Source organism: Palaemon carinicauda, unplaced genomic scaffold, assembly GCF_036898095.1.
Source record: "Palaemon carinicauda isolate YSFRI2023 unplaced genomic scaffold, ASM3689809v2 scaffold9, whole genome shotgun sequence".
Taxonomy (NCBI): Eukaryota; Metazoa; Arthropoda; class Malacostraca; order Decapoda; family Palaemonidae; genus Palaemon; species Palaemon carinicauda.
The window spans coordinates 98,795-124,404 of NW_027172203.1; the positions used below are offsets into that span (position 1 = coordinate 98,795).

The 25,610-nt window shown below is 41.0% G+C and overlaps 1 protein-coding gene across 6 annotated transcripts in view; it reads left to right on the top strand.

Moving 5' to 3' along the window:
• Positions 1-20,971, top strand: part of LOC137637640 (tripartite motif-containing protein 2-like) — a 78,393-nt gene extending 57,422 nt beyond the window's left edge. For 4 of the 6 annotated variants that reach the window (XM_068369786.1, XM_068369789.1, XM_068369790.1 and 1 more), the window contains exons 10-12: positions 11,524-11,565; positions 12,878-12,918; positions 19,470-20,971. In XM_068369786.1, the coding sequence (XP_068225887.1) occupies positions 11,524-11,533 (10 nt within the window). In that variant the 3' untranslated portion in view covers positions 11,534-11,565; positions 12,878-12,918; positions 19,470-20,971. The remainder of the gene's footprint in view (positions 1-11,523; positions 11,566-12,877; positions 12,919-19,469) is intronic. The other 2 variants (XM_068369787.1, XM_068369788.1) reach the window with 2 other exon arrangements.
• Positions 20,972-25,610: the final 4,639 nt, after the last annotated feature.

Here is a 25,610-nt window from a genome sequence, read left to right on the forward strand (position 1 = left end):
GGAAAATAGCCACTGAACAATTAGAGTGCAGTGAAGAAGCATTGTTTAGTTATCTTGATGTTGTCAGGTGTATGAGGACAGAGGAGAATGTGTAAAGAATAGGCCAGACCATAGCTAAAGTCTTCTACCTTTACTAAGTGGAAAGTAGCCACTGGACAATTAGAGTGCAGTGAAGAAGCATTGTTTAGTTATCTTGATGTTGTCAGGTGTATGAGGACAGAGGAGAATGTGTAAAGAATAGGCCAGACCATAGCTCAAGTCTTCTACTTTAACTAAGTGGAAAGTAGCCACTGGACAATTACAGTGCAGGGAAGAAGCATTGTTTGGTTATCTTGATGTTGTCAGGTGTATGAGGACAGAGGAGAAGGTGTAAAGAATAGGCCAGACTATAGCTAAAGTCTTCTACCTTTACTAAGTGGAAAGTAGCCACTGGACAATTACAGTGCAGTGAAGAAGCATTGTTTGGTTATCTTGATGTTGTCAGGTGTATGAGGACAGAGGAGAATGTGTAAAGAATAGGCCAGACTATAGCTAAAGTCTTCTACCTTTACTAAGTGGAAAGTAGCCACTGAACAATTACAGTGCAGTGAATATGCATTGTTTGGTTATCTTGATGTTGTCAGATGTATGAGGACAGAGGAGAATGTGTAAAGAATAGGCCAGACTATAGCTAAAGTCTTCTACCTTGACTAAGTGGAAAGTAGCCACTGAACAATTAGAGTGCAGTGAAGAAGCATTGTTTGGTTATCTTGATGTTGTCAGGTGTATGAGGACAGAGGAGAATCTGTAAAGAATAGGCCAGACTTTAGCTAAAGTCTTCTACCTTGACTAAGTGGAAAGTAGCCACTGGACAATTACAGTGCAGTGAAGGAGCATTGTTTGGTTATCTTGATGTTGTCAGGTGTATGAGGACAGAGGAGACTATTCGGTGTATGTGTAGGCAAAGGAAAACTGAGCCGTAACGAGAGAGGGAGCCATAGTTGAGCTTTACTTTCGGTTTGCTAAATAATGTAGACGATGCATTCCTTCCTGCCTTTTCATCCAATCCTGTTAGTTTGTGGTTTCTTGGCCATCAAATGTCGTTAGTTTCTCTCTTTATTATTGTTTGATTTACCCAGTTTTTGCCAGTCACCAAATCTTTTAGGTAAACAGTACCGTAGTATGGGCCATCAAACAGGACTCTCTATCACCTATGATTTGATATAATAAATTTGTTAGATAAAGTCAACTTTTTCAATATTTAACTTAGCCGGTGATTATAATAGCTGCAACTCTGTTGCTCGACAGAAAAACTCTACGGAAAAATTCGCCAGCGATCGCTACACAGGTAGGGGGTGTACTCAACAGCGCCATCTGTCGTTCAGATACCCAGTTCTCATTGTAAACAAAGAACTCAATTTTCTCTCTGTCGAGCTATCGACAAGATGCTCTTATTCGCTGTTGCTAAACTGGATTTTTTTCACAACTAATTGGTGAAGTACTTTATTCTAGTTTTGAGCTTTCGCTATGCAGGTGTTTTATCTTCATCTTAAATCTTGAACTCGTATTGGATAGATTTAATTATGGTGACAAAGAGAGTATGGACTTTCTTTCACTTTTAAAATGGCCGACCCTTCCCTTAGACGGAAGTGTGTTTAGGCTTTTAGTAATTATCTTATCACGTTATAGATTTTCCTCTATATATTTTATATCTCTCCGCCTTTATTAGGCCTCTTCGATTAACTTTCCATTTATTATAAACATATAAAATAAATTTTAATGTTTTGTTTAGATAGACCTTTCCTGAGAGTAGGCGGTCCTAACTTGGAAACCGAAGTTAATCAACGTTGAGCCCTTTATATCGTAATTAGCTTTTAAAGAGCTAAGGATTTAAAACTTTTTAAATGTAATATTTTATGAAAGAATTTCCTTGATAGTCTTCGTACTGTTTTCAAAGATGAACTAACGTTTAGTTTTTTTATGCTACGCAGTTGTTGACGTTCAGGACGTTCAACATGCGCTCTATCGTTACGTTAGAGAGAGAGTGTATCACGGTTTCACTTTGCAGTAAGAGTAAATCGATACTGACGTTTTGTTCATTCTTTCTTAGCTTAAATGTTTTAAATTCTAATTTAAAGGAACTTTTTAATTGAAAAACCTTTCAGTTTTTTCCTTTAGTCAAATAACATGTTTTTTTGACGAGATATAATTGGGCTCTTCTCTTAGGTGCGAAATCAAGAGAAAGAGAGAGAGAGATAGAGACGGAGGGAGAGAGAGGAGAGAAAACGTTCCGTTCAAGCGGGTAACGTTGTTCTCGTGTTACTCGCGTCCCTAGTCGCTGTACGGGGAGGAAGGATAAAACGTTTTTAGGTTTTTATTCTCGTCCCCAGGCTATGTGCGGTGAGAGATTGAAAACGTAGTTATATGCACTAGTGTTTAGTCTCTTTCCCAGCCACTGATTTTTTTATCTTAAAATATGTTTTCTGTTTTTTGCTGGTATTAATGAGCTTGCATTATACGACTTATTTCGCAATTACTACCTTTTAATGAAGGGTAGAATTGCGTGTTTCAGGTAGAAATAAGTGCAAAACAGAAAATCGAAGTGATAAAGTGATATGCGCAAAGTGTTACAGTGTTGCGTCCGAGGCGCAAAGTGTTACAGTGTTGCGTCCGAGGGTTCGTCTGTTCGTGCCTGTCGTTCACCTAGTCCGGGACCTCTTACATGCTCCCAAGCCCAGGGGAGAAGTAATGTCAAACGACTTATGGGTTCGAGAGGCCTTGACCAACGAACAGACGTTTTCCCTCTATGGTATCGGGTGTATCTTACCAAGATCTCCCCTACCATAAGACGAGAGAGACGTTGTTTCTCCTCGCCATCCGTAGGCTTTTCGCATAAGAAACCTGTCACAAGGTTTCGAAGCCCTTAAGCGAAAGTCAGTCCTTTCAGGACAGGTCCAGCGTCCTGGTTACAACCATTAGGACAGCTCTGACCCTATGCAGTCATCGGATAACTGCTCGCCGCCTAACAAAAGCGTAACACAGACTCCGAGAGTCTTTTTTTGTAGGCAAAGTGTTGCGGTCACAGACGTTACCCTCGTCTATTACCACAACCATTTCCGTTGATCCTTAAGGGGTTGTATGGCAAAACATGCAGTATATGCTTGCCTCCCTTATGGAAGACTATTCTGCCGATTAGTCCGTTGAGTCTAGCCGTTTATCTCATCGATATCCTGGCTTTCAGCCAACCTAACGTTCCTTTGTGCTTTCTGTTGACGTTGGCGTAGCTTAGTCACGTCAGTCAGGTTGTTTAGAACCACACTCGATGCGGTCTCGTGTGGTTTTTCAGCCGCATTTGGACGTTAGGCCACTGGCTGATGCTCCTGTTGACGTTCAAGACGTTCACTAACAATCGGAGTTGACTTGTTTTGACGCTGTGCGTCAACCTCCGCATTCTAGAGTTGTTTTGACTGCTCAGTCTAGGCAGTCAAAGCAGTCTCGAGTGGACGCTGTGCGTCCTCACGCACCTGTTGTGGTTGACAGTTCAGTTGTTGACAGTTCACAGACTGTCAAGCAGTTACATGACGTTGCGTTCTGGTCCGCTACTAATGCACCAGTGAGTGTGGACTCTGCTTGTAAAGCATTGCTACCACGGTAGGTCTCTCCCTTGCTTGAGACTCAGCTTTTATCGGACAAGGTTCCTGTAGATGAGGAAGTTGCTGTTCCCCCTCCTACTGATATTCCCTTGAGGACTCTGTCAGATGGAGAGGAGCCTAAAGCTGCTTAGCCTCCTATGGACTTTAATTAAATCATGATGATTTTTTTAAGGATCTTTGTCCGGATCTTTTTGGAACTGCTGCTCCTCGTTCGCCTAAACGTCAGAGCTTACACTAGGCCTAGCTACTTCGAAGCCGTTGTTTTTAAGCTAGTGCTCTCTCGCTCTCCTAGAGAGTTTTACGTTGGCTAGGCGACTGGTTTTTCACCAGGAGGAGTTTGGGGGATACAGCCTTTGCTTTCCCTTCTTTTAAACTGGTTTATAGAGAGAGAGTCTGATATGACACGAGAGAAGTTCTCGGCTTGGGAGTTCATGCCTCTGCCCAGATAGACTTCTCAATTCTCGTAGACTCTCCCTGGCGCCTGGCCAGGAGACGCTCCAAGTTGTTTACAGGTCAACTTCACAGCTGTTTTCGAGCCTTTGAAGTTTTGCTGTACAATTATGTCACGCATAACAAGGCTTTCAGGGATGGTAAACGGTTCCGCCTCAGTCGCTAACCCCGTCTGTTGCCACACCTGCTCCCGTAGACCCTAAATGGGCTTTGCTGCAAGACATGCAGTCCAAGCTTGCGTCCTTGATAGAGGACTTTAGTGCGGAGAAGGTTGCTACCGAACCTTCTGGCCAACAACCTTCCAACCGGTCGGTTGTGCGCCCTGTTGACGCTGAGGTAACCTACTCGCGTCTGCCAGTTGAGGTGGTTCCTCCACCGATGCGACCCAGTGTGGGTTGCCAGCCGCACGTTGACGTTAAGCGACGCTCGGAGGTGGTTATTGACGTTCAGGACGTTCAACAACCAGCAGAGGTGACTTGTTTTGACGCAGTGCGTCAACCTCAGCAACCCGGTAGGGTGTTGACTGCACAACCCAGACGGTCTAGACAGTCTCGGGTTGACGCTGTGCTTCCTCGCACACCCATGGTTGTTGACAGTTCACAGACTGTGCAGCAGTTCCATGATATTGCGTCCGGCTCCGTCACGCATCCACCAGTGCGACCGGACTCAGCGAGCCAGACGTTGCCCACTCCGTTGCCGTTTCCTCATCAGTTTTCGGATGAGGAACCCTCTGATGAGGACGTTGCTGAACAACTAGACGATCAGCCCCCAGAATAGATCAAGCCCTGCTATCCATCCAGAAGATGCTGAAGAAGGAACGCTGCTCAGTCAGGCTGTGGATGAGTCTGGTAGGGACGCTGTCATCCGTGGAACAATTTGTGTCACTAGGAAGACTACACCTCCGTCCTCTTCAATACCATCTAGCTTTTCACTGGAAAAAGGACAAGACGCTAGAAGCGGTCTCGATCCCGGTTTCCGAAAAGTTAAAGTCTTGTCTGACTTGGTGAAAGGACAATATCAACCTAAGAGAGGGTCTTCCCCTGGCTGTTCAGACTCCCAACCAGGTTCTCTTCTCGGACGCATCGGACGTAGGCTGGGGTGCGACATTAGACGGTCGGGAATGCTCGGGAATATGGAACTCGAGTCAAAGGACAATGCATATCAATTGCAAGGAGCTACTGGCAGTACATCTGGCCTGGAAAAGCTTCAGGTCTCTCCTTCAAGGCAAAGTGGTGGAGGTGAACTCGGACAACACCACGGCTTTGGCGTACATCTCCAAGCAAGGAGGGACCTACTCTCTGACGTTGTACGAGATCGCAAGGGACCTCCTCACCTGGTCAAAAGGTCTAAACATATCACTAGTACTGTAACGAGGTTCATCCAAGGCAACTTGAATGTCATGGCAGGTTGTCTCAGTCGGAAGGGACAAATAATTCCAACAGAATGGACCCTCCACAAGGATGTATGCAAGAGACTTTGGGCCACCTGGGACCAGCCAACCATAGATCTCTTCGCAACCTCGATGACCAAGAGGCTCCCAATATTTTGCTCACCAATCCCGGACCCAGCAACAGTTCATATAGATGCCTTTCTCCTAGATTGGTCACATCTAGATCTATATGCATTCCCTCCGTTCAAGATTGTCAACAAGGTACTGCAGAAGTTCGCCTCTCACGAAGGGACAAGGTTGACGCTAGTTGCTCCCCTCTGGCCCGCGAGAGAATGGTTCACCGAGGTACTTCGATGGCTAGTAGACGTTCCCAGAACACTTCCCCTAAGGGTGGACCTTCTACGTCAGCCACACGTAAAGAAGGTACACCAAGGCCTCCACGCTCTTCGTCTGACTGCCTTCAGACTATCGAAAGACTCTCGAGAGCTAGAGGCTTTTCGAAAGAGGCAGCCAGAGCGATTGCTAGAGCAAGGAGAACATCCACCCTTAGAGTCTACCAATCGAAGTGGGAAATCTTCCGAAACTGGTGCAAGTCAGTATCCGTATCCTCAACCAGTACCTCTGTAACTCAAATAGCTGACTTCCTCTTATATCTGAGGAAAGAACGATCTCTTTCAGCTCCCACTATCAAGGGTTACAGAAGCATGTTGGCATCAGTCTTCCGTCACAGAGGCTTAGATCTTTCCAACAATAAAGATCTACAGGACCTCCTTAAGTCTTTTGAGACCACGAAGGAGCGTCGTTTGGTTACACCTGGTTGGAATTTAGACGTGGTACTAAGATTCCTTATGTCAGACAGGTTCGAGCCGCTACAATCAGCCTCCCTGAAAGATCTCACCTTAAAGACTCTTTTCCTGGTATGCTTAGCCACAGCTAAAAGAGTCAGTGAGATTCATGCCTTCAGCAAGAACATCGGATTCTCATCTGAAACGGCTACATGTTCTCTACAACTTGGTTTTCTAGCCAAAAACGAGCTGCCTTCTCGACCTTGGCCAAAATCGTTCGATATTCCAAGCTTATCGTATATGGTTGGAAATGAACTAGAAAGAGTCTTATGCCCTGTAAGAGCTCTTAAGTTCTATTTAAAACGAACTAAACCTTTACGAGGCCCGTCTGAAGCTTTATGGTGTTCAGTTAAGAAACCATCTTTGCCTATGTCAAAGAATGCTTTATCCTATTTTATCAGACTGTTAATACGAGAAGCTCATTCCCATCTGAATGAGGAAGACCAAGCTTTGCTGAAGGTAAGGACACACGAAGTTAGAGCTGTCGCAACTTCCGTGGCCTTTAAACAAAATAGATCTCTGCGAAGTATAATGGACGCAACCTATTGGAGAAGCAAGTCAGTGTTCGCGTCTTTTTATCTTAAGGATGTCCAGTCTCTTTACGAGAACTGCTACACTCTGGGACCATTCGTAGCAGCGAGTGCAGTAGTGGGTGAGGGCTCAACCACTACAATTCCCTAATTCCATAACCTTTTTAATCTTTCTCTTGAAATGTTTTTATTGTTGTTTTTGGGTTGTCCGGAAGGCTAAGAACCCTTTCGCATCCTGGTTGATTTGGCGGGTGGTCAAAGTCATTTCTTGAGAAGCGCCTAGATTAGAGGTTTTGATGAGGTCCTGTTGTATGGGTTGCAACCCTTGATACTTCAGATCCTAGGGGTCGCTCAGCATCCTAAGAGGATCGCGAGGCTCCGTAAGGAAGACGTACTTAAAAAGGCAGAGTAATTGTTCAAGTCGACTTCCTTACCAGGTACCTATTTATTTTGTTTTTGTTATTTTGATAACTTCTAAAATGAAATAAAAATTCTTAGCTCATATGATGTAAACATATTTTGCTGGTCTCTACCCACCCCCCTGGGTGTGAATCAGCTATTATAATCACCGGCTAAGTTAAATATTGAAAAATGTTATTTTGATAATAAAATAAATTTTTGAATATACTTACCCGGTGATTATAAATTAAAGGACCCTCCTTTCCTCCCCAATAGAGACGCAGTGGACCGAGGAGAAAATTGAGTTCTTTGTTTACAATGAGTACTGGGTATCTGAACGACAGATGGCGCTGTTGAGTACACCCCCTACCTGTGTAGCGATCGCTGGCGAATTTTTCCGTAGAGTTTTTCTGTCGAGCAACAGAGTTGCAGCTATTATAATCACCGGGTAAGTATATTCAAAAATTTATTTTCTTATCAAAATAACATTTTTATAGCATTTCAGAATATTATTTCAGTTTTAATGAAGGTACAGTTGGCCCTCCTTATTTGTACCCAGTTTTAGCCAGTCACCAAATCTTTTGGGTAAACAGTACCGTAGTATGGCCCATCAAACAGGACTCTTTATCAACTATGATTTGATATAATAAATTTGTTAGATAAAGTAAACTTTTTATAGCATTTCAGAATATTATTTCAGTTTTAATGAAGGTACAGTTGGCCCTCCTTATTTGTACCCAGTTTTTGCCAGTCACCAAATCTTTTAGGTAAACAGTACCGTATTATGGGCCATCAAACAGGACTCTCTATCAACTATGATTTGATATAATAAATTTGTTAAAGTCAACTTTTTATAGTATTTCAGAATATTATTTCAGTTTTAATGAAGGTACAGTTGGCCCTCCTTATTTGCATGCACATTATTGCAGTCGAGCCCTTTCTGGCAATAAGAATAAGTCTATGGATTATAGGAGAGACATAATCAACGGATGTTTGATTTATGCTTATACATACATACATACATATACCAAGGCACTTCCCCCAATTTTGGGGGGTAGCCGACATCAACAAATGAAACAGAAACAAAAAGGGGACCTCTACTCTCTACGTTCCTCCCAGCCTAACAAGGGACTCAACCGAGTTCAGATGGTACTGCTAGGGTGCCATAGCTTATAGAACTTATAAATATATATTTAAATACAGTAACTGTACTTTAGATGTTTTACACAAGAAAGCTATGTACTATACTATAATAATAATGTAGTACATACAGTTTATTAAAGTTTTTACTGAGTTCATTGAAGAAAAAACTCTTTTTAAAATTTTCATTCCCCTCTCTCTAAAATCCTCTCCAGATTATTTCTGTTTATTTGCAGTATTTTATATTTAATTCATTCTTTTTCTTAATTTTGGAACAAACATACCAAATTTTTTTTTCGTTTTTATCTTCAACTAATCACACATTACTGCTATTGAAACTATGCGCACATAGTTTTAATAACGGTGGTGTTTTGTAATCTACAAATATAGAGAACAAAAAATAAAGTACATATACCAAGGCACTTCCCCCAATTTTGGGGGGTAGCCGACATCAACAAATGAAACAAAACAAAAACGGGACCTCTACTCTCTACGTTCCTCCCAGCCTGACAAGGGACTCAACCGAGTTCAGCTGGTACTGCTAGGGTGCCACAGCCCACCCTCCCCCATTATCCACCACAGATGAAGCTTCATAATGCTGAATCCCCTACTGCTGCTACCTCTGCGGTCATCTAAGGCACCGGAGGCCGTGGGGGCATAAAAACAATTAGAATAGCGCCAACGTTATCCCTGTGTGTCGTAAGAGGCGACTAAAAGGGACGGGACGAGGGGGCTGGGAACCCCCTCTCCTGTATTTACAATCCTGTGAGACATCGAGGACAAAAAATAAAATACATTAATAATATCGTCATAACCTAACATATTTTAAACATCTGTTAAGGACTATTACATATGCACATATATGATATAGCTTACATAATTTTTATACTTTTTTTAAAGTTTTTTTTTATTAATTATTACTTGAACTTTTGAATCGTGGCCTAATGTTAGGACATTCCAAAATCAAATCATTGTTCTCTAGGGTAGTGCCATAGCCTCTGTACCATGGTCTTCCACTGTCTTGTGTTAGAGTTCTCTTGCTTGAGGGTACACTCAGGCACACTATTTTATCTAATTTCTCTTCCTCATGTTTTGTTAAAGTTTTTAAAGTTATATAAGAAATATTTTAATGGTACTGTTCTTAAAATATTTTATTTTTCCCTGTTGGAGGCCCCTGGGCTTATAACATCTTGCTTTTCCATCTAGGGTTGTAGCTTAGGAAGTAGTAATATTAATAATAATAATAATAATAATAATAATGATAATAATAATAATAATCAATTTCGGTAAACTATTAACGGCTCTCGCACGCAGGTACATGGCAGCGAGAGACTAACCCAATAAGATAAAATTAAATGTATTATTTATACATTAGCGTATTTATTAAATTTCTTGCATGTTGATGATAATATTGGTAATACCGCTATACATATATCGTCACCCTCATAAACTAATTGCCCAAGTCATTTTCTCCACTTGTTGGGAACTCAAAAAAAACCTTCTCATTTCCTAATTCTTTATATCATTGTCTTGCGTTTCAATTCACAAATTCTTAGCAGAAAAATTTGTGAATTAGAATTTGTTAATTGAAGCTCAATACAATGATATAAAGAATTAGGAAATGAGAAGGTTTTTTTTAATTCCCAACAAGTGGAGAAAATGACTTAGGCAGTTAGTTTATGAGGGTGACGATATACTCAATTTTTTTTAACGAGGCGCATTTGCACTGACTCGCAGCGGTGCCCTTTTAGCTCGGAAATGTTTCCTGCTATCTGATTGGTTAGAATTATCTTGTCCAACCAATACGCGAGCAGGAAAATTTTCCGAGCTAAAAGGGGCACCCCTGCGGGTCAGTGCAAATCTCCCTCGCTAAAAAGAATCGACTATAGTTTTGATGCTTTGCAAAGAAATTTTTTTTTGGGTGGCAAGGTAATCAACGGATCTGATATACAGAAAGTTTGGTTTTCTAATAAGCTCTCGGACCGAGCAGTGTCAGATACGAGAGAATCTATTGTATAGTTTCACTTAATGTCAACAGGTGCTCAACCACCCGTAGAATTGTCCCTAGAGAACAATGATTTAACTGTATAGTTAACGTATATTTTTCATTACAGTCGGCCCGACTGTAATGAAAAATATACGTTAACTATACAGTTCGTAATCTACTTACATAATAAATATTATTTCACAGATAAAATTCAAACCTAGAATTTATTTTATTGGTTAACCCTTTTACCCCCGGGCTATTTAGAACTTTCCAACTCTTAACCCCCAGGCTTTTTTTTTTTTTTTTAAGCACATTTTGCAATATACATTTTTTAAATTGCTCTAACAGCCTTAATTTTTGTCATAGAGAGGTCAGGTTGGTCTCATTCTTTTGGAAAATGCCTGAAGTTTCTCATAAAATTATAGAATATATGCAAAAAAAAAAATGTGAATAGCAGTTTTTTGCAAGGACGTACCAGTACTTCCATGGGGGTAAAGGGATGAGTTTTGTGAAACGTACCAGTACGTCCATGGGGGTAAAGGGATGAGTTTTGTGAAAAGTACCAGTACGTCCATTGGGGGTAAAAGGGTTAAAACAAGACGTTATCAGTCGTATAAGTCTTCGTTAAATGTTTTTTTTCATTGAATGATACTCTCTTATCAACATTTCTTCTTTTTCATTAAGATTGTAGTATTAAACCCTGACATGGTTAATTATATATTTTGTTGTCTGGTATTTTAAGTACAGCTGACATTGGCCCTTTTACCCCCAAAAGACGTACTGGTACGTTTCACAAAAGCCATCCCTTTACCCCCATGGACGTACCGGTACGTCCTTGCAAAAAAATGCTATAGAAATTTATTTTTTCATATTTTTGATAATATATTGAGAAAATTCAGGCATTTTCCAAGAGAATGAGACCAACCTGACCTCTCTATGACAAAAATTAAGGCTGTTAGAGCAATTAAAAAAAAATATACTGCAAAATGTGCTGGGGAAAAAATAACCCCCTGGGGGTTAAGGGTTGGAAATTTCCAAATAGCCCGGGGGTAAAAGGGTTAACAGAGATGTTTTTGACCTTGATTATTTGACAATAATTATTTCATGGTTTGTTTTGGTTATTTTTTTCTGTTTTCTTTCCACACTTCAGTTGTCAATGACGGTAGGAATACTTTAGACTTCATTGAGACAGGTAAATCCTTTTTTAATTTTGTAGTAACACACACAGCTGTTTTTTGTCAGTACATTCTAGCTTCTCTAGCACATGTTTGATATATAAAAAAATGTGTTCTTAATATTGAGATGGAAAATTAGGGTCTTTTATCTCTCTCTCTTTTTATCTCTTATCTCTTCTTTCATTATTTTGGGAGATTGAAGCAAATGCATTTCCAAAGTAGGTATTAGTAGTACGAGTTGGCATTTTATATCGACGTACTGTATATACTCATATTTTTACCCTTTTAGATGAAAGTAAAAACATTCATATTTATTTAGCTTGTAATTATTCAAATATATATTTTCTATAGATTTCATGCCGACAGAACATTTCATTGTAACACCTCCGATTCTTCCATAAAATGGAGATGTACGCTTTTGCTCATTACCCTCGCACCTTCGTTTCCCTTACTCGTCCATCATCTTGTCAAAGTATTTATGTAGGCTCTTCTCTTAATGAAACCTTGTCCTCTCCATTGAACCCTGTATTCTCTCTCCCTAATCTCAAATTAGGTTAAAATCTGTGCACCTCTTTTGCAAGTCCAGCAACTCGCATACTTGTAAATTCCCCGACCGACTTCTCATGCTCTCTCGTCATATGTCCAAGCCATCTTGGTCTTTTAAGTTCTCAACTTTATTCATCCAGTTCTTGGACGCATACCATATCTTCCCCCTCTTCTTTCCCGCCGTCATCCCTACATTAAGGAGTTGGTTGCCTGGTGCGTCTTCTCCTATGCCTTCTATCAAAGACATCCTCTTCCACCAAACCCCTTCTCCCCATATCATTTTTCACCTTATCTCGCCAGCTAATTCTATGCCTCCATCTCGATCTTCTCCCTCTTCACAGGTTCCCCTCAAGCCCTCCTCACTCTCTCCCCACCATCCATCCTTAACATGTCCCCTTACCATCTCGGTCGTGACACTCTTACTACCTCTGTATTGTTTACTAAACCTGACAGTCTTTTCATCAATCCACTGTGATACGATCACGTCTTCTTAATTGTTTTCTACCAAACTCTTCGGAAGTGTCGATATGTTCTGTTAGAGATTTGAATTTATAAACCAAATATGAGTTTGAAATTTTATTTATTTTTTAAATTTTAGTTTTGAGTAGTTCATGCACATGTCTTAAAAGAAAATAATTTTGAATGATTGATTACATCGCCAAAGTTTATACAGTACCAAAATGATAAATTTTTCAAAAAAGTTCTTCACGGAGTAAAAATCTAAAGGATGAACCATTTTCGAGTCATTTTGTAAGTGCGTAAAATATTGCTTTTTAATTTCAGGTCCCCCTCTTGGTGTTCCACGCTCTTCTGAGAGATCAAAGGTTGGTCCTATATTTAGTATTTGATCGTTAAAAGGTTTTGTTCCCCCTATCAAGATAGGATGTTAACCCTTTTACCCCCGGGGTATTTGGAAATTTCCAACCCTTAACCCCCAGGGGGTTATTTTTTTCCCAGCACATTTTGCAGTATATATTTTTTTAAATTGCTCTAACAGCCTTAATTTTTGTCATAGAGAGGTCAGGTTGGTCTCATTCTCTTGGAAAATGCCTGAATTTTCTCAAAAAATTATCAAAAATATGAAAAAAAAAATTAATGGCATTTTTTTGCAAGGACGTACCGGTACGTCCATGGGGGTAAAGGGATGGCTTTTGTGAAACGTACCAGTACGTCCATGGGGGTAAAAGGGTTAATATTTACGCCATAAAATTTGCCATAGAGACATCTATAATTCATTACTGTATATGAGAACGGAGTATGCAATGGAAGATGAAATATCATTGGAAGGAGAAATGATAAATGAGGTAGAATCATTCAAGTATTTAGGAACTCTGATTTCCAATACAGTGTCTTTTTAATTAGAGTTTAGTGAAAGATTGATAAAAGCAAATCAGACAAAGGCTAGGTTAAGTAAAATTTGGATTAAATCGCCTGAAATTACATATGAAAATCAGACTATATATCAGTTTAGTGAGATCGGTGTTACTCTATGGACATGACAATGAAACAATCTCCAATAGATTTAGTAAATTTGAGAACAAAGCCCTCAAAAGGATATTGGGAGTTAAATGGCAGGACAGGATTAGAAATGAAGATATAAGAGAGATTACTCAATTGCCATATGTGGATGAAATCATGATGAGGGGTAGATGGAGATGGTCTGGGTATGCTCTTCCCATTCCCCAAGAGATAATTTCACCAAACGTTCAGCTGGGCTCCACAAGGCACTAGAAGAATTGGAAGACCCAGGCTTACATGGCTGAGGACTAAGAAGTGCAAAATAGATGATGAATGTTGAAGTATTGAATTAAAAACTTAAAATAGAGTCGACTGGCGAAATCTACCGAGGCCCTTTGCATCAATAGGCTTAGGAGGAGATGATGATGATGACTGTATATACAGTGAACCCTCGTTTATCGCGGTAGATAGGTTCCAGACCCGGCCGCGATAGGTGAAAATCCGTGAAGTAGTGACACCCTATTTACCTATTTATTTAACATGTATATTCAGACTTTTAAAACCTTCCCTTGTACGTAGTACTGTTAACAAACTACCCTTTAATGTACAGAACACTTAATGCATGTACTACAGTACCCTAAACTAAAACAGGCACAAATATTAAAGGCGATTTTATATCATGCGTTTCCTAAACACGCCAAAAAGCACGATAAAAAATGGCAACCAATATTTTGTTTACGTTTCTCTGATCATAATGAAGAAACAAACACATTTACTGTACACATCTGTGTATAGGTTAGTTTTTGCATCGATTATATTGATTATTCAGTACAGTATGTTGATTTTGTTATTACCAATATGTATATATATATGGGTTATGAAAAAAATCCGCGATGGTTGAACCGCGAAGTAGCGAGGGTTCACTGTAGTGGTAGTTCTTACATATGTATTTCAATTTTTCTCTTTGGTATTTGTGTCGTCATTTGATGTCCTGGAGAAGGACGCAGTATGTCAGATAAGAATTATCTGTATGCGCTAATCAGCCTTGATATTTGATTCGTACGTGTGCTATTGTAGGTTCGTACTTAAGCAAGTTTTTCCATTAACAGTTGCCTTTTTATCATTATTATTATTAAATGCTAAGCTACAACCCTAGTTGGAAAAGCAGGATGCTATAAGCCTAGTGGCCCCAACAGGGAAAATAGTCCAGTGAGGAAAGGAAACAAGGAAAAATAAAATATTTTAAGAATAGTAACATTAAAATATTTCCTATATAAACTATAAAAACTTTCTAACAAAACAAAGAGGAAGAGAAACTAGATAGAAAAGTGTGCCCGAGTGTACCCTCAAGCAAGATTGGAATCAAACACACACACCTACTTGGTTTCTAGTTCATTCAACTATCTTATTGCAGAAATATAACTACAGAAGGTGCTCAGCTTACAACCATTCCATTGACAAACATTCGGAGATACAAACAGATCTGATTGAAAATAATTAAAGGTAAAGAAATACTTTAATAAAACTATTATATCATTTAACATACATACATACATATACCAAGGCACTTCCCCCAATTTTGGGGGGGTAGCCGACATCAACAAATGAAACAAAACAGAAAAGGGGACCTCTACTCTCTACGTTCCTCTCAGCCTGACAAGGGACTCAACCGAGTTCAGCTGGTACTGCTAGGGGTGCCACAGCCCAAATGATGTTTGTAATAACCTGATATTTATATCATATGAAACCTGACTATTTGTTGATTTATGTAGCTGGAAATCATACGTATGGGATTCAGGTTGGACCTTCCTTAAGCCATTAAAAAAATTGGATTTACAAACCATTTCTTGGAACCCATTAAGTTTGTAACTTGAGGACCTTATGTACATCGTCATCTCCTCCTACGCCTATCGACGCAAAGGGCCTCGGTTAGATTTCGCCAGTCGTCTCTGTCTTGAGCTTTTAATTCAATACTTCTCCATTCATCATCTACTTCATGCTTCATAGTCCTCAGTCATGTAGGCCTGAGTCTTCTAACTCTTCTAGTGCCTTGTGGGAGCCCAGTTAACGTTTGGTGAACTAATCTCTCTTGGGGAGTGCAAAGAGCATGCCTATATCATCTCCATCTACCTCTCATCATGATCTCATCAACATATGGCACTCGAGTAATCTCTCTTATAGTTTCGTTTCTAATCCTGTCCTGCGATTTAACTCCCGATATCCTTCTGAGGACTTTGTTATCAAATCTACAAAATCTATTGGAGATTGTTTCACATAGGAAGCTTCATAATGCTGAATCCCCTACTGCTGCTACCTCCGCGGTCATCCAAGGCGACCACAGGAAGCAGCAGGGCCTACCGGAACTGCGTTGCAATCGCTCGCCATTCATTCTTATTTCTTGCATGCTCTCTTGCCTCTCTCACATCTATCCTCCTATCACCCAGAGCTTCCTTCACTCCATCCATCCACCCAAACCTTGGCCTTCCTCTTGTACTTCTCCCATCAACTCTTGATAATAATAATAATAATAAGGCCAAGAATACAGCTAGTGGCAGTGATATATGCAAGAATAGGAGACCTTTTGTTAATAGAGTTGAATTCTTTATCTGCATTGTTTTTTGTCTGGATAGATAATTCTTAAACTAATTTTTCTCATCTTATTTTCGGCTCTTATCGTTGAACATTTTTTATATCAAATTATTATAGCCGCAAGACTTGCTGGAAAAGCACTTCAGTGTTAAAAAGAAACTCAAAAATCTTAAATAAACAAAATTCCGTATGAGAAATAATAAAACGCAAAGACTATAAAATATATTAATATCATTAACAACGTTAAAATATTGTCTTATATAAACTATGCAACACAACTTACAGTATTATGTTAACTTGATCAACAGAAAAACATTGGCAACACGTTTATAAACCTCTTCAAGTTCCACAGATTCAATGACCAGTTTAGGAAGATCGTTCCAGAAGCTGGTCACAGCTGGAAACGAAGAGAATACTGGGGCACAAGCTACCCGTTGGGATACTACCGCTAGAGAGTTATGTGGTCCTTTGACTGGTCAGACAGCAATGCATTGGATCCTTCTCTCTAGTTACGATTCACTTTCCCATTTGCCTACACATACACCAAATAGTCTGGCCTATTCTTTACATATTCTCCTCTGTTCTCATACACTTGACAACACTGAGATTACCAAAGTATTCTTCACTCAAAGGGTTAATTACTGTACTGTAATTGTTCAGTGGCTACTTTCCCCTTGGTAAGGGTAGAAGAGACTCTTTAGCTATGGTAAGCAGCTTTTCTAGGAGGACGACACTCCAAAATCAAATTATTGTTCTCTAGTCATGGGTAGTGCCATAGCCTTTGTACCATGGTCTTCCACTGTTTTGGATTAGAGTTCTCTTGCTTTAGGGTACACTCGGGCACACTTTTATCGAATTTCTCCCTCTTGTTTTGTTAAAAGTTTTTAGTTTATATTGAAATATTTATTTTATTGTTGTTACTTTTCTTAAAATATTCAATTTTTCCTTGTTTCCTTTCCTCACTGGGCTATTTTCCTTTTTGGGACCCCTGGGCTTATAGCATCCTGCTTTTCCAACTAGGGCTGTAGCTTAGCACGTAATAATAATAATAATAATAATAATGATAATAATTCTGTACTTAATTGTATCCTGTCTGGTCTTCAGCGGCCGATTCTCGTCTTATTTTGTTTAAAAAATAACATGCAGTGTATTAGGTTCCCTATCCCTGATCTGCATATTAATCTCTGGCACTGTCATTCAGTTGGTTCTTTTATTATGTTGCATAAGATTTTTCATATTCCTGACTCTCTCCTTTGCATTCGGATCTTTCCAGACTGTACTATCCTGTATGTAGCATGATGTATGCAGTTACAGTACTTCTAACAGTCTTGTCTTCTCCTTCATAAGGCTCAACCAGCTGAACTCGGTTGAGTCCCTTGTCAGGCTGGGAGGAACGTAGAGAGTAGAGGTCCCCCTTTTTTTTTTTTTTGTTTCATTTGTTGATGTCGGCTACCCCCCAAAATTGGGGGAAGTGCCTTGGTATATGTATGTATGTATTACTTGCTAAGCTACAACCCTAGTTGAAAAAGCAAAATGCTAGGAGCCCATGGGCCCCAGCAGAGAAAATAGCCCAGTGAGGAAAGGAAACAAGGAAAAATAATATATTTCAAGAACAATGACATTTAGATAAATATTTCTTATATAAACTATGAAAACTTTAACAAAACAAAAGGAAGAGAAACGAGATAGAATAGCGTGCCCGAGTGTACCCTCAAGCAAGAGAACTCTAACCCAAGACAGTGGAAGACCATGGTACAGAGGCTATGGCACTACCCAAGACTAGAGAACAATGGTTTGATTTTGGGGTGTCCTTCTCCTAGAAGAGCTGCTTACCATAGCTAGAGAGTCTCTTCTACCCTTACCAAGAGGAAAGTAGCCTCTGAGCAATTATAGTGTAGTAGTGAACCCCTTGAGTGAAAAAGAATTGTTTGGTAATCACAGTGTTGTCAGGTGTATGAGGACAGAGGAGAGTCTGTAAAGAATATGCCAGAATATTGGGCAATGTGTAGGCAAAGGGAAAGTGAACCGTAACCAGAGAGAAGGATCCAATGTAGTACTGTCTGGCCAGTCAAAGGACCCCGTAACTCTCTAGCTGTAGTATTTCAGCGGGTGGCTGGTGCCCTAGCCAACCTACTACCTATAATGTTCTCAACTTGCAAACATTCGCAGATGCAACACTTAATTCATCTGAAATCATAAGTCTCGGATATTGTATTAAACGTTTCACCCCCAAAGGACGTATCGGTACGTTCTTGAAAAACACTTAATTACATGTTTTTACATATTTTTTATAATTTTATGAGAAACTTCAGGCATTTTCCAAAAGAATGAGACCAACCTGACCTCTCTAGGACAAAAATTAAACCTGTTAGAGCAATTTAAAATAAAAAATACAGCAAAATGTGCTCAAAATTTAACGTTATGGTGGGGGTAAAAGGGTTAAATGTTTATAATGATATACTGTTATAAAATATATAATTTAATACAGTTAGCAAGATGACATTTGCAATAGGAACCGGGACAATTTGTTGCCTTTTGCAGCTGAAAATCATAGACTTACAAGCAACTTCTTTGAACCTATTAAGATTGCAAGCTGTGGACTTTCTGTAACTGTTTATATCTATAAATAACAAAGTAACACAGAGCTACGAAAAATGCGTCCGAACGTTCACGGGTGCTAACAAGGAATGGTGGGAGAAGGATAGGTGGTTGGGGGGGGGGGGGGGGTGGGGGTGCAGTAGCTGTAGTGAACGACACCTCGTAGTAACGGGGGATTTTGAGGAGGGAGAAGTCTAGTTGGAGAGGGATCTCTGGTAGCGGTATCACTCGCCCCAGTTTTAATACCGACACCCTTTTAGGGGTGAGCGAGCTGGATATATTCCTAGCATTCCATGCAACTTTTTTCTATGGTATATTTAGCAGTATTTATACCTTTGAAATGGTGCTTTAAGGAGCATTTCATGGAGCGACACAGGTTGAGCCCAGAAATATGCTTTTAGTATTTTGTATAGGACTTTCTGTAACTGTTTATGTCTATAAATTATGTTTTTAGTGTTTTATATAGGACTTTCTGTAACTGTTTGTGTCTATAAAATATGCTTTTAGTATTTTATATAGGACTTTCTGTAACTGTTTGTGTCTATAAATTATCTTTTTAGTGTTTTATATAGGACTTTCTGTAACTGTTTGTGTCTATAAATTATGTTTTTAGTGTTTTATATAGGACTTTCTGTAACTGATTATGTCTATGAATATGCCTTAGTGTTTTATTTATTAAGGAAAGGTCAAGAACGCCCTGCTGTTTTACTAACGATTGAAATCTTTACAGGTCCAGTTACTTAAAAAAAAACTTAAAGCCATCCTCGGCCAGAAGAGGATTCTACCACACTCGCAGCGCTTAACGACACGCTCGCCAAAATGTTCAAGAGTGAGATTAGGGTTCGGAAAGCTTCGGTCTCGCGGACGTCCGTCCTGGGACCCGCCCCGACGTTCGTATCGGCGTCCTCGCCGGAGCGTTTGTACCTGATTGAAAGAGAGATCGTTTAGTGAAACTCCTTAAAGATCTTGTCGTATTCAGGGAAAGTCTGCATTTAACAAATAACTTAAACTAGTACACTGTAATACGTTTGTTATCGTATATACCCTGTTCATCCTTTTCCTAAAGTGTTATGTAATGTACTTAATGAAGAATAGAGAGATTCTTTTTACCTTTTAAAGATGCTGTTAGCACAGGTGTACTTAGCTAGAAGTAACGTCGTTTAGCGTACGCGCGGGGTACAACAACATCGTCGGTGAGTGCGTACTGGCAAGGTAGGTAGGTGTACCTGAATTAGTAGTGTGTGTAGCTCCTTTTTCAGCAGCGGAAATCTATGGACGCCACCAATCAAAATGTAAATAAGTTCTTGAATGTTTCGACTTTTAACGTCAGTCCGAGAAATAGTTTTGAATGTCTACGGAAGCACACTCGATTTTTAAAGAAATTTTTAACCACTCCTTTGCATACTGTAAAGTGTGGTAGGTTATTTTATATTTTCCGTCACTTTATCGAGCGAAGAGGAAGCTTCTCCTCCCTTCCCCCCCCTTGCCATGTTGAGAGACGAGTTAAGAATATGTCGAACCGTTACAGATATTCCCAATGGATCATATTCAGGAAAATTGTGTGTTTTGCACATGCTTTCAGCCAAGGGTAATAAAATCCTACACTATAAGCTTAGTGCACTAGAGAATGCAGTGAAATTCATGGCGTGATAACGAAATGGAGTAAATGTCCCGGTGTTTGTTTCCGATCCCTACGTCTTTACGAATCGCGCGTGGAAATCCTTCCCTCTCCTAAGTTTCTGTCGGAGGCGGTCGTCTTGAATGTGCGTCGAGGGAATTCTCAGAGAGTCGAGGGAATTCTCGGAGAATCGAGGGAATTCTCAGAGAGTCGAGGGAATTCTCAGAGAGTCGAATCAACTCGTAGATCGATCGTTCAAATTTCCACGTGTCGGTTTCTGTCCGAAGACTTTAATACTTCAAAACAAAAATTCAAAAAAGAAACTATTAACGCGATATCTGTTACCGATCTTTCCCTTCCTAAGAGTATTGGTTTATGAATAAAATAGCAAGTTTATTGTTACCTTGAATTCCTCTATAGAAATGGGAGTATTTATTCAGTTAGGCAAACGAGTCTGCAGTTATTATTACTGAGAGAGGGATCGCAAACTATGACTGTACTTAGAGAACTCCTCAGATATAGCAAGATTTGTATTTATATTACAATCTCTTCATTTGAGCTGTTTCGGTTAGCTGTAGTAAGTTTTATTTTAATGTAATAAATTATTAATATTTCCTGGAGTTTCTTTACAAAGACCTTTTTTTTGGTTAACCCTTTTACCCCCAAAGGACGTACTGGTACGTTTCACAAAAGCCATCCCTTTACTCCCATGGACGTACCGGTACGTCCTTGCAAAAAAATGATATAAAATTTTTTTTTTTCATATTTTTGATAATTTTTTGAGAATATTCAGGCATTTTCCAAGAGAATGAGACCAACCTGACCTCTCTATGACAAAAATTGAGGCTGTTAGAGCAATTTAAAAAAAATATACTGCAAAATATGCTGGAAAAAAAATAACCCCTTGGGGGTTAAGGTTTGGAAATTTCCAAATAGCCTAGGGGTAAAAGGGTTAAGCTGCATCAGACAGAGTATTTGTACAGAAGGTCCTTAACCCTTTTACCCCCAATGGACGTACTGGTACGTCCTTGCAAAAAATCGTTATTTAGATTTTTTGTATAATTTTGATAACTTTATGAGAAACTTCAGGCATTTTCCAAAAGAATGAGACCAACCTGACCTCTCTATGACAAAAATTAAGGCTGTTAGAGCAATTTAAAAAAAATATATAGCAAAATGTTCTTGCAAGTTCCACATAGCTTGGGGGTAGAAGGGCTAATGGGGGCACCGTAAGGTGAGAGGATATACAACGGCTCCTCGCTTATCCTTCCCCTTAGTGGATTAGACTGGGTAAGGTCTGTTTGGGGTGCAGATATCTATGGATAGCTTAGGATACGTCCCTAATTATACACGATATCTTCGGATAGTCGTTCCGGGCGTTGGAACCCCGTGATACCTGAAGGTAATTCTCTTTTAATATCACTCGCAGAAATATTATACAGTAGGGAGCAGCCGAAGGGAACTTCCTTCGACAACATATCATACAGTAGGGAGCAGCCGAAGGGAACTTCCTTCGACAACATATCATACTGTAGGGAGCAGCCGAAGGGAACTTCCTTCGACAACATATCATACAGTAGGGAGCAGCCGAAGGGAACTTCCTTCGACAACATATCATACAGTAGGGAGCAGCCGAAGGGAACTTCCTTCGACAACATATCATACAGTAGGGAGCAGCCGAAGGGAACTTCCTTCGACAACATATCATACTGTAGGGAGCAGCCGAAGGGAACTTCCTTCGACAACATATCATACAGTAGGGAGCAGCCGAAGGGAACTTCCTTCGACAACATATCATACTGTAGGGAGCAGCCGAAGGGAACTTCCTTCGACAACATATCATACTGTAGGGAGCAGCCGAAGGGAACTTCCTTCGACAACATATCATACTGTAGGGAGCAGCCGAAGGGAACTTCCTTCGACAACATATCATACAGTAGGGAGCAGCCGAAGGGAACTTCCTTCGACAACATATCATACTGTAGGGAGCAGCCGAAGGGAACTTCCTTCGACAACATATCATACTGTAGGGAGCAGCCGAAGGGAACTTCCTTCGACAACATATCATACAGTAGGGAGCAGCCGAAGGGAACTTCCTTCGACAACATATCATACTGTAGGGAGCAGCCGAAGGGAACTTCCTTCGACAACATATCATACTGTAGGGAGCAGCCGAAGGGAACTTCCTTCGACAACATATCATACAGTAGGGAGCAGCCGAAGGGAACTTCCTTCGACAACATATCATACTGTAGGGAGCAGCCGAAGGGAACTTCCTTCGAAAACATATCATACTGTAGGGAGCAGCCGAAGGGAACTTCCTTCGACAACATATCATACAGTAGGGAGCAGCCGAAGGGAACTTCCTTCGACAACATATCATACTGTAGGGAGCAGCCGAAGGGAACTTCCTTCGACAACATATCATACTGTAGGGAGCAGCCGAAGGGAACTTCCTTCGACAACATATCATACTGTAGGGAGCAGCCGAAGGGAACTTCCTTCGACAACATATCATACTGTAGGGAGCAGCCGAAGGGAACTTCCTTCGACAACATATCATACAGTAGGGAGCAGCCGAAGGGAACTTCCTTCGACAACATATCATACTGTAGGGAGCAGCCGAAGGGAACTTCCTTCGACAACATATCATACTGTAGGGAGCAGCCGAAGGGAACTTCCTTCGACAACATATCATACTGTAGGGAGCAGCCGAAGGGAACTTCCTTCGACAACATATCATACTGTAGGGAGCAGCCGAAGGGAACTTCCTTCGACGACATATCATACTGTAGGGAGCAGCCGAAGGGAACTTCCTTCGACGACATATCATACTGTAGGGAGCAGCCGAAGGGAACTTCCTTCGACAACATATCATACTGTAGGGAGCAGCCGAAGGGAACTTCCTTCGACGACATATCATACTGTAGGGAGCAGCCGAAGGGAACTTCCTTCGACAACATATCATACTGTAGGGAGCAGCCGAAGGGAACTTCCTTCGACAACATATCATACTGTAGGGAGCAGCCGAAGGGAACTTCCTTCGACGACATATTATACAATAGGGAGCAGCCGAAGGGAATTTCCTTCGACAACATATCATACTGTAGGGAGCAGCCGAAGGGAACTTCCTTCGACAACATATCATACTGTAGGGAGCAGCCGAAGGGAACTTCCTTCGACAACATATCATACTGTAGGGAGCAGCCGAAGGGAACTTCCTTCGACAACATATCATACTGTAGGGAGCAGCCGAAGGGAACTTCCTTCGACAACATATCATACAGTAGGGAGCAGCCGAAGGGAACTTCCTTCGACAACATATCATACAGTAGGGAGCAGCCGAAGGGAACTTCCTTCGACAACATATCATACTGTAGGGAGCAGCCGAAGGGAACTTCCTTCGACAACATATCATACTGTAGGGAGCAGCCGAAGGGAACTTCCTTCGACAACATATCATACAGTAGGGAGCAGCCGAAGGGAACTTCCTTCGACAACATATCATACTGTAGGGAGCAGCCGAAGGGAACTTCCTTCGACAACATATCATACAGTAGGGAGCAGCCGAAGGGAACTTCCTTCGACAACATATCATACAGTAGGGAGCAGCCGAAGGGAACTTCCTTCGACAACATATCATACAGTAGGGAGCAGCCGAAGGGAACTTCCTTCGACAACATATCATACTGTAGGGAGCAGCCGAAGGGAACTTCCTTCGACAACATATTATACAGTAGGGAGCAGCCGAAGGGAACTTCCTTCGACAACATATCATACAGTAGGGAGCAGCCGAAGGGAACTTCCTTCGACAACATATCATACTGTAGGGAGCAGCCGAAGGGAACTTCCTTCGACAACATATCATACTGTAGGGAGCAGCCGAAGGGAACTTCCTTCGACAACATATCATACAGTAGGGAGCAGCCGAAGGGAACTTCCTTCGACAACATATCATACTGTAGGGAGCAGCCGAAGGGAACTTCCTTCGACAACATATCATACTGTAGGGAGCAGCCGAAGGGAACTTCCTTCGACAACATATCATACAGTAGGGAGCAGCCGAAGGGAACTTCCTTCGACAACATATCATACTGTAGGGAGCAGCCGAAGGGAACTTCCTTCGACAACATATCATACTGTAGGGAGCAGCCGAAGGGAACTTCCTTCGACGACATATTATACAGTAGAGAGCAGCCGAAGGGAACTTCCCTCGACAACATATTATACAGTAGGGAGCAGCCAAAGGGAACTTCCTTCGACATCATATTATACAGTAGGGAGCAGCCGAAGGGAACTTCCTTCGACAACATATCATACAGTAGGGAGCAGCCAAAGGGAACTTCCTTCGACAACATATTATACAGTAGGGAGCAGCCGAAGGGAACTTCCTTCGACAACATACTATACAGTAGGGAGCAGCCGAAGGAAACTTCCTTCGACAACATACTATACAGTAGGGAGCAGCCGAAGGGAACTTCCTTCGACATCATATTATACAGTAGGGAGCAGCCGAAGGGAACTTCCCTCGACAACATATTATACAGTAGGGAGCAGCCAAAGGGAACTTCCTTCGACAACATATTATACAGTAGGGAGCAGCCGAAGGGAACTTCCTTCGACAACATATTATACAGTAGGGAGCAGCCGAAGGGAACTTCCTTCGACATCATATTATACCGTAGGGAGCAGCCGAAGGGAACTTCCTTCGACAACATATTATACAGTAGGGAGCAGCCAAAGGGAACTTCCTTCGACAACATATTATACAGTAGGGAGCAGCCAAAGGGAACTTCCTTCGACAACATATTATACAGTAGGGAGCAGCCGAAGGGAACTTCCTTCGACAACATACTATACAGTAGGGAGCAGCCGAAGGGAACTTCCTTCGACATCATATTATACAGTAGGGAGCAGCCGAAGGGAACTTCCCTCGACAACATATTATACAGTAGGGAGCAGCCAAAGGGAACTTCCTTCGACAACATATTATACAGTAGGGAGCAGCCAAAGGGAACTTCCTTCGACAACATATTATACAGTAGGGAGCAGCCAAAGGGAACTTCCTTCGACAACATATTATACAGTAGGGAGCAGCCAAAGGGAACTTCCTTCGACAACATATTATACAGTAGGGAGCAGCCGAAGGAAACTTCCTTCGACAACATACTATACAGTAGGGAGCAGCCGAAGGGAACTTCCTTCGACATCATATTATACAGTAGGGAGCAGCCGAAGGGAACTTCCCTCGAC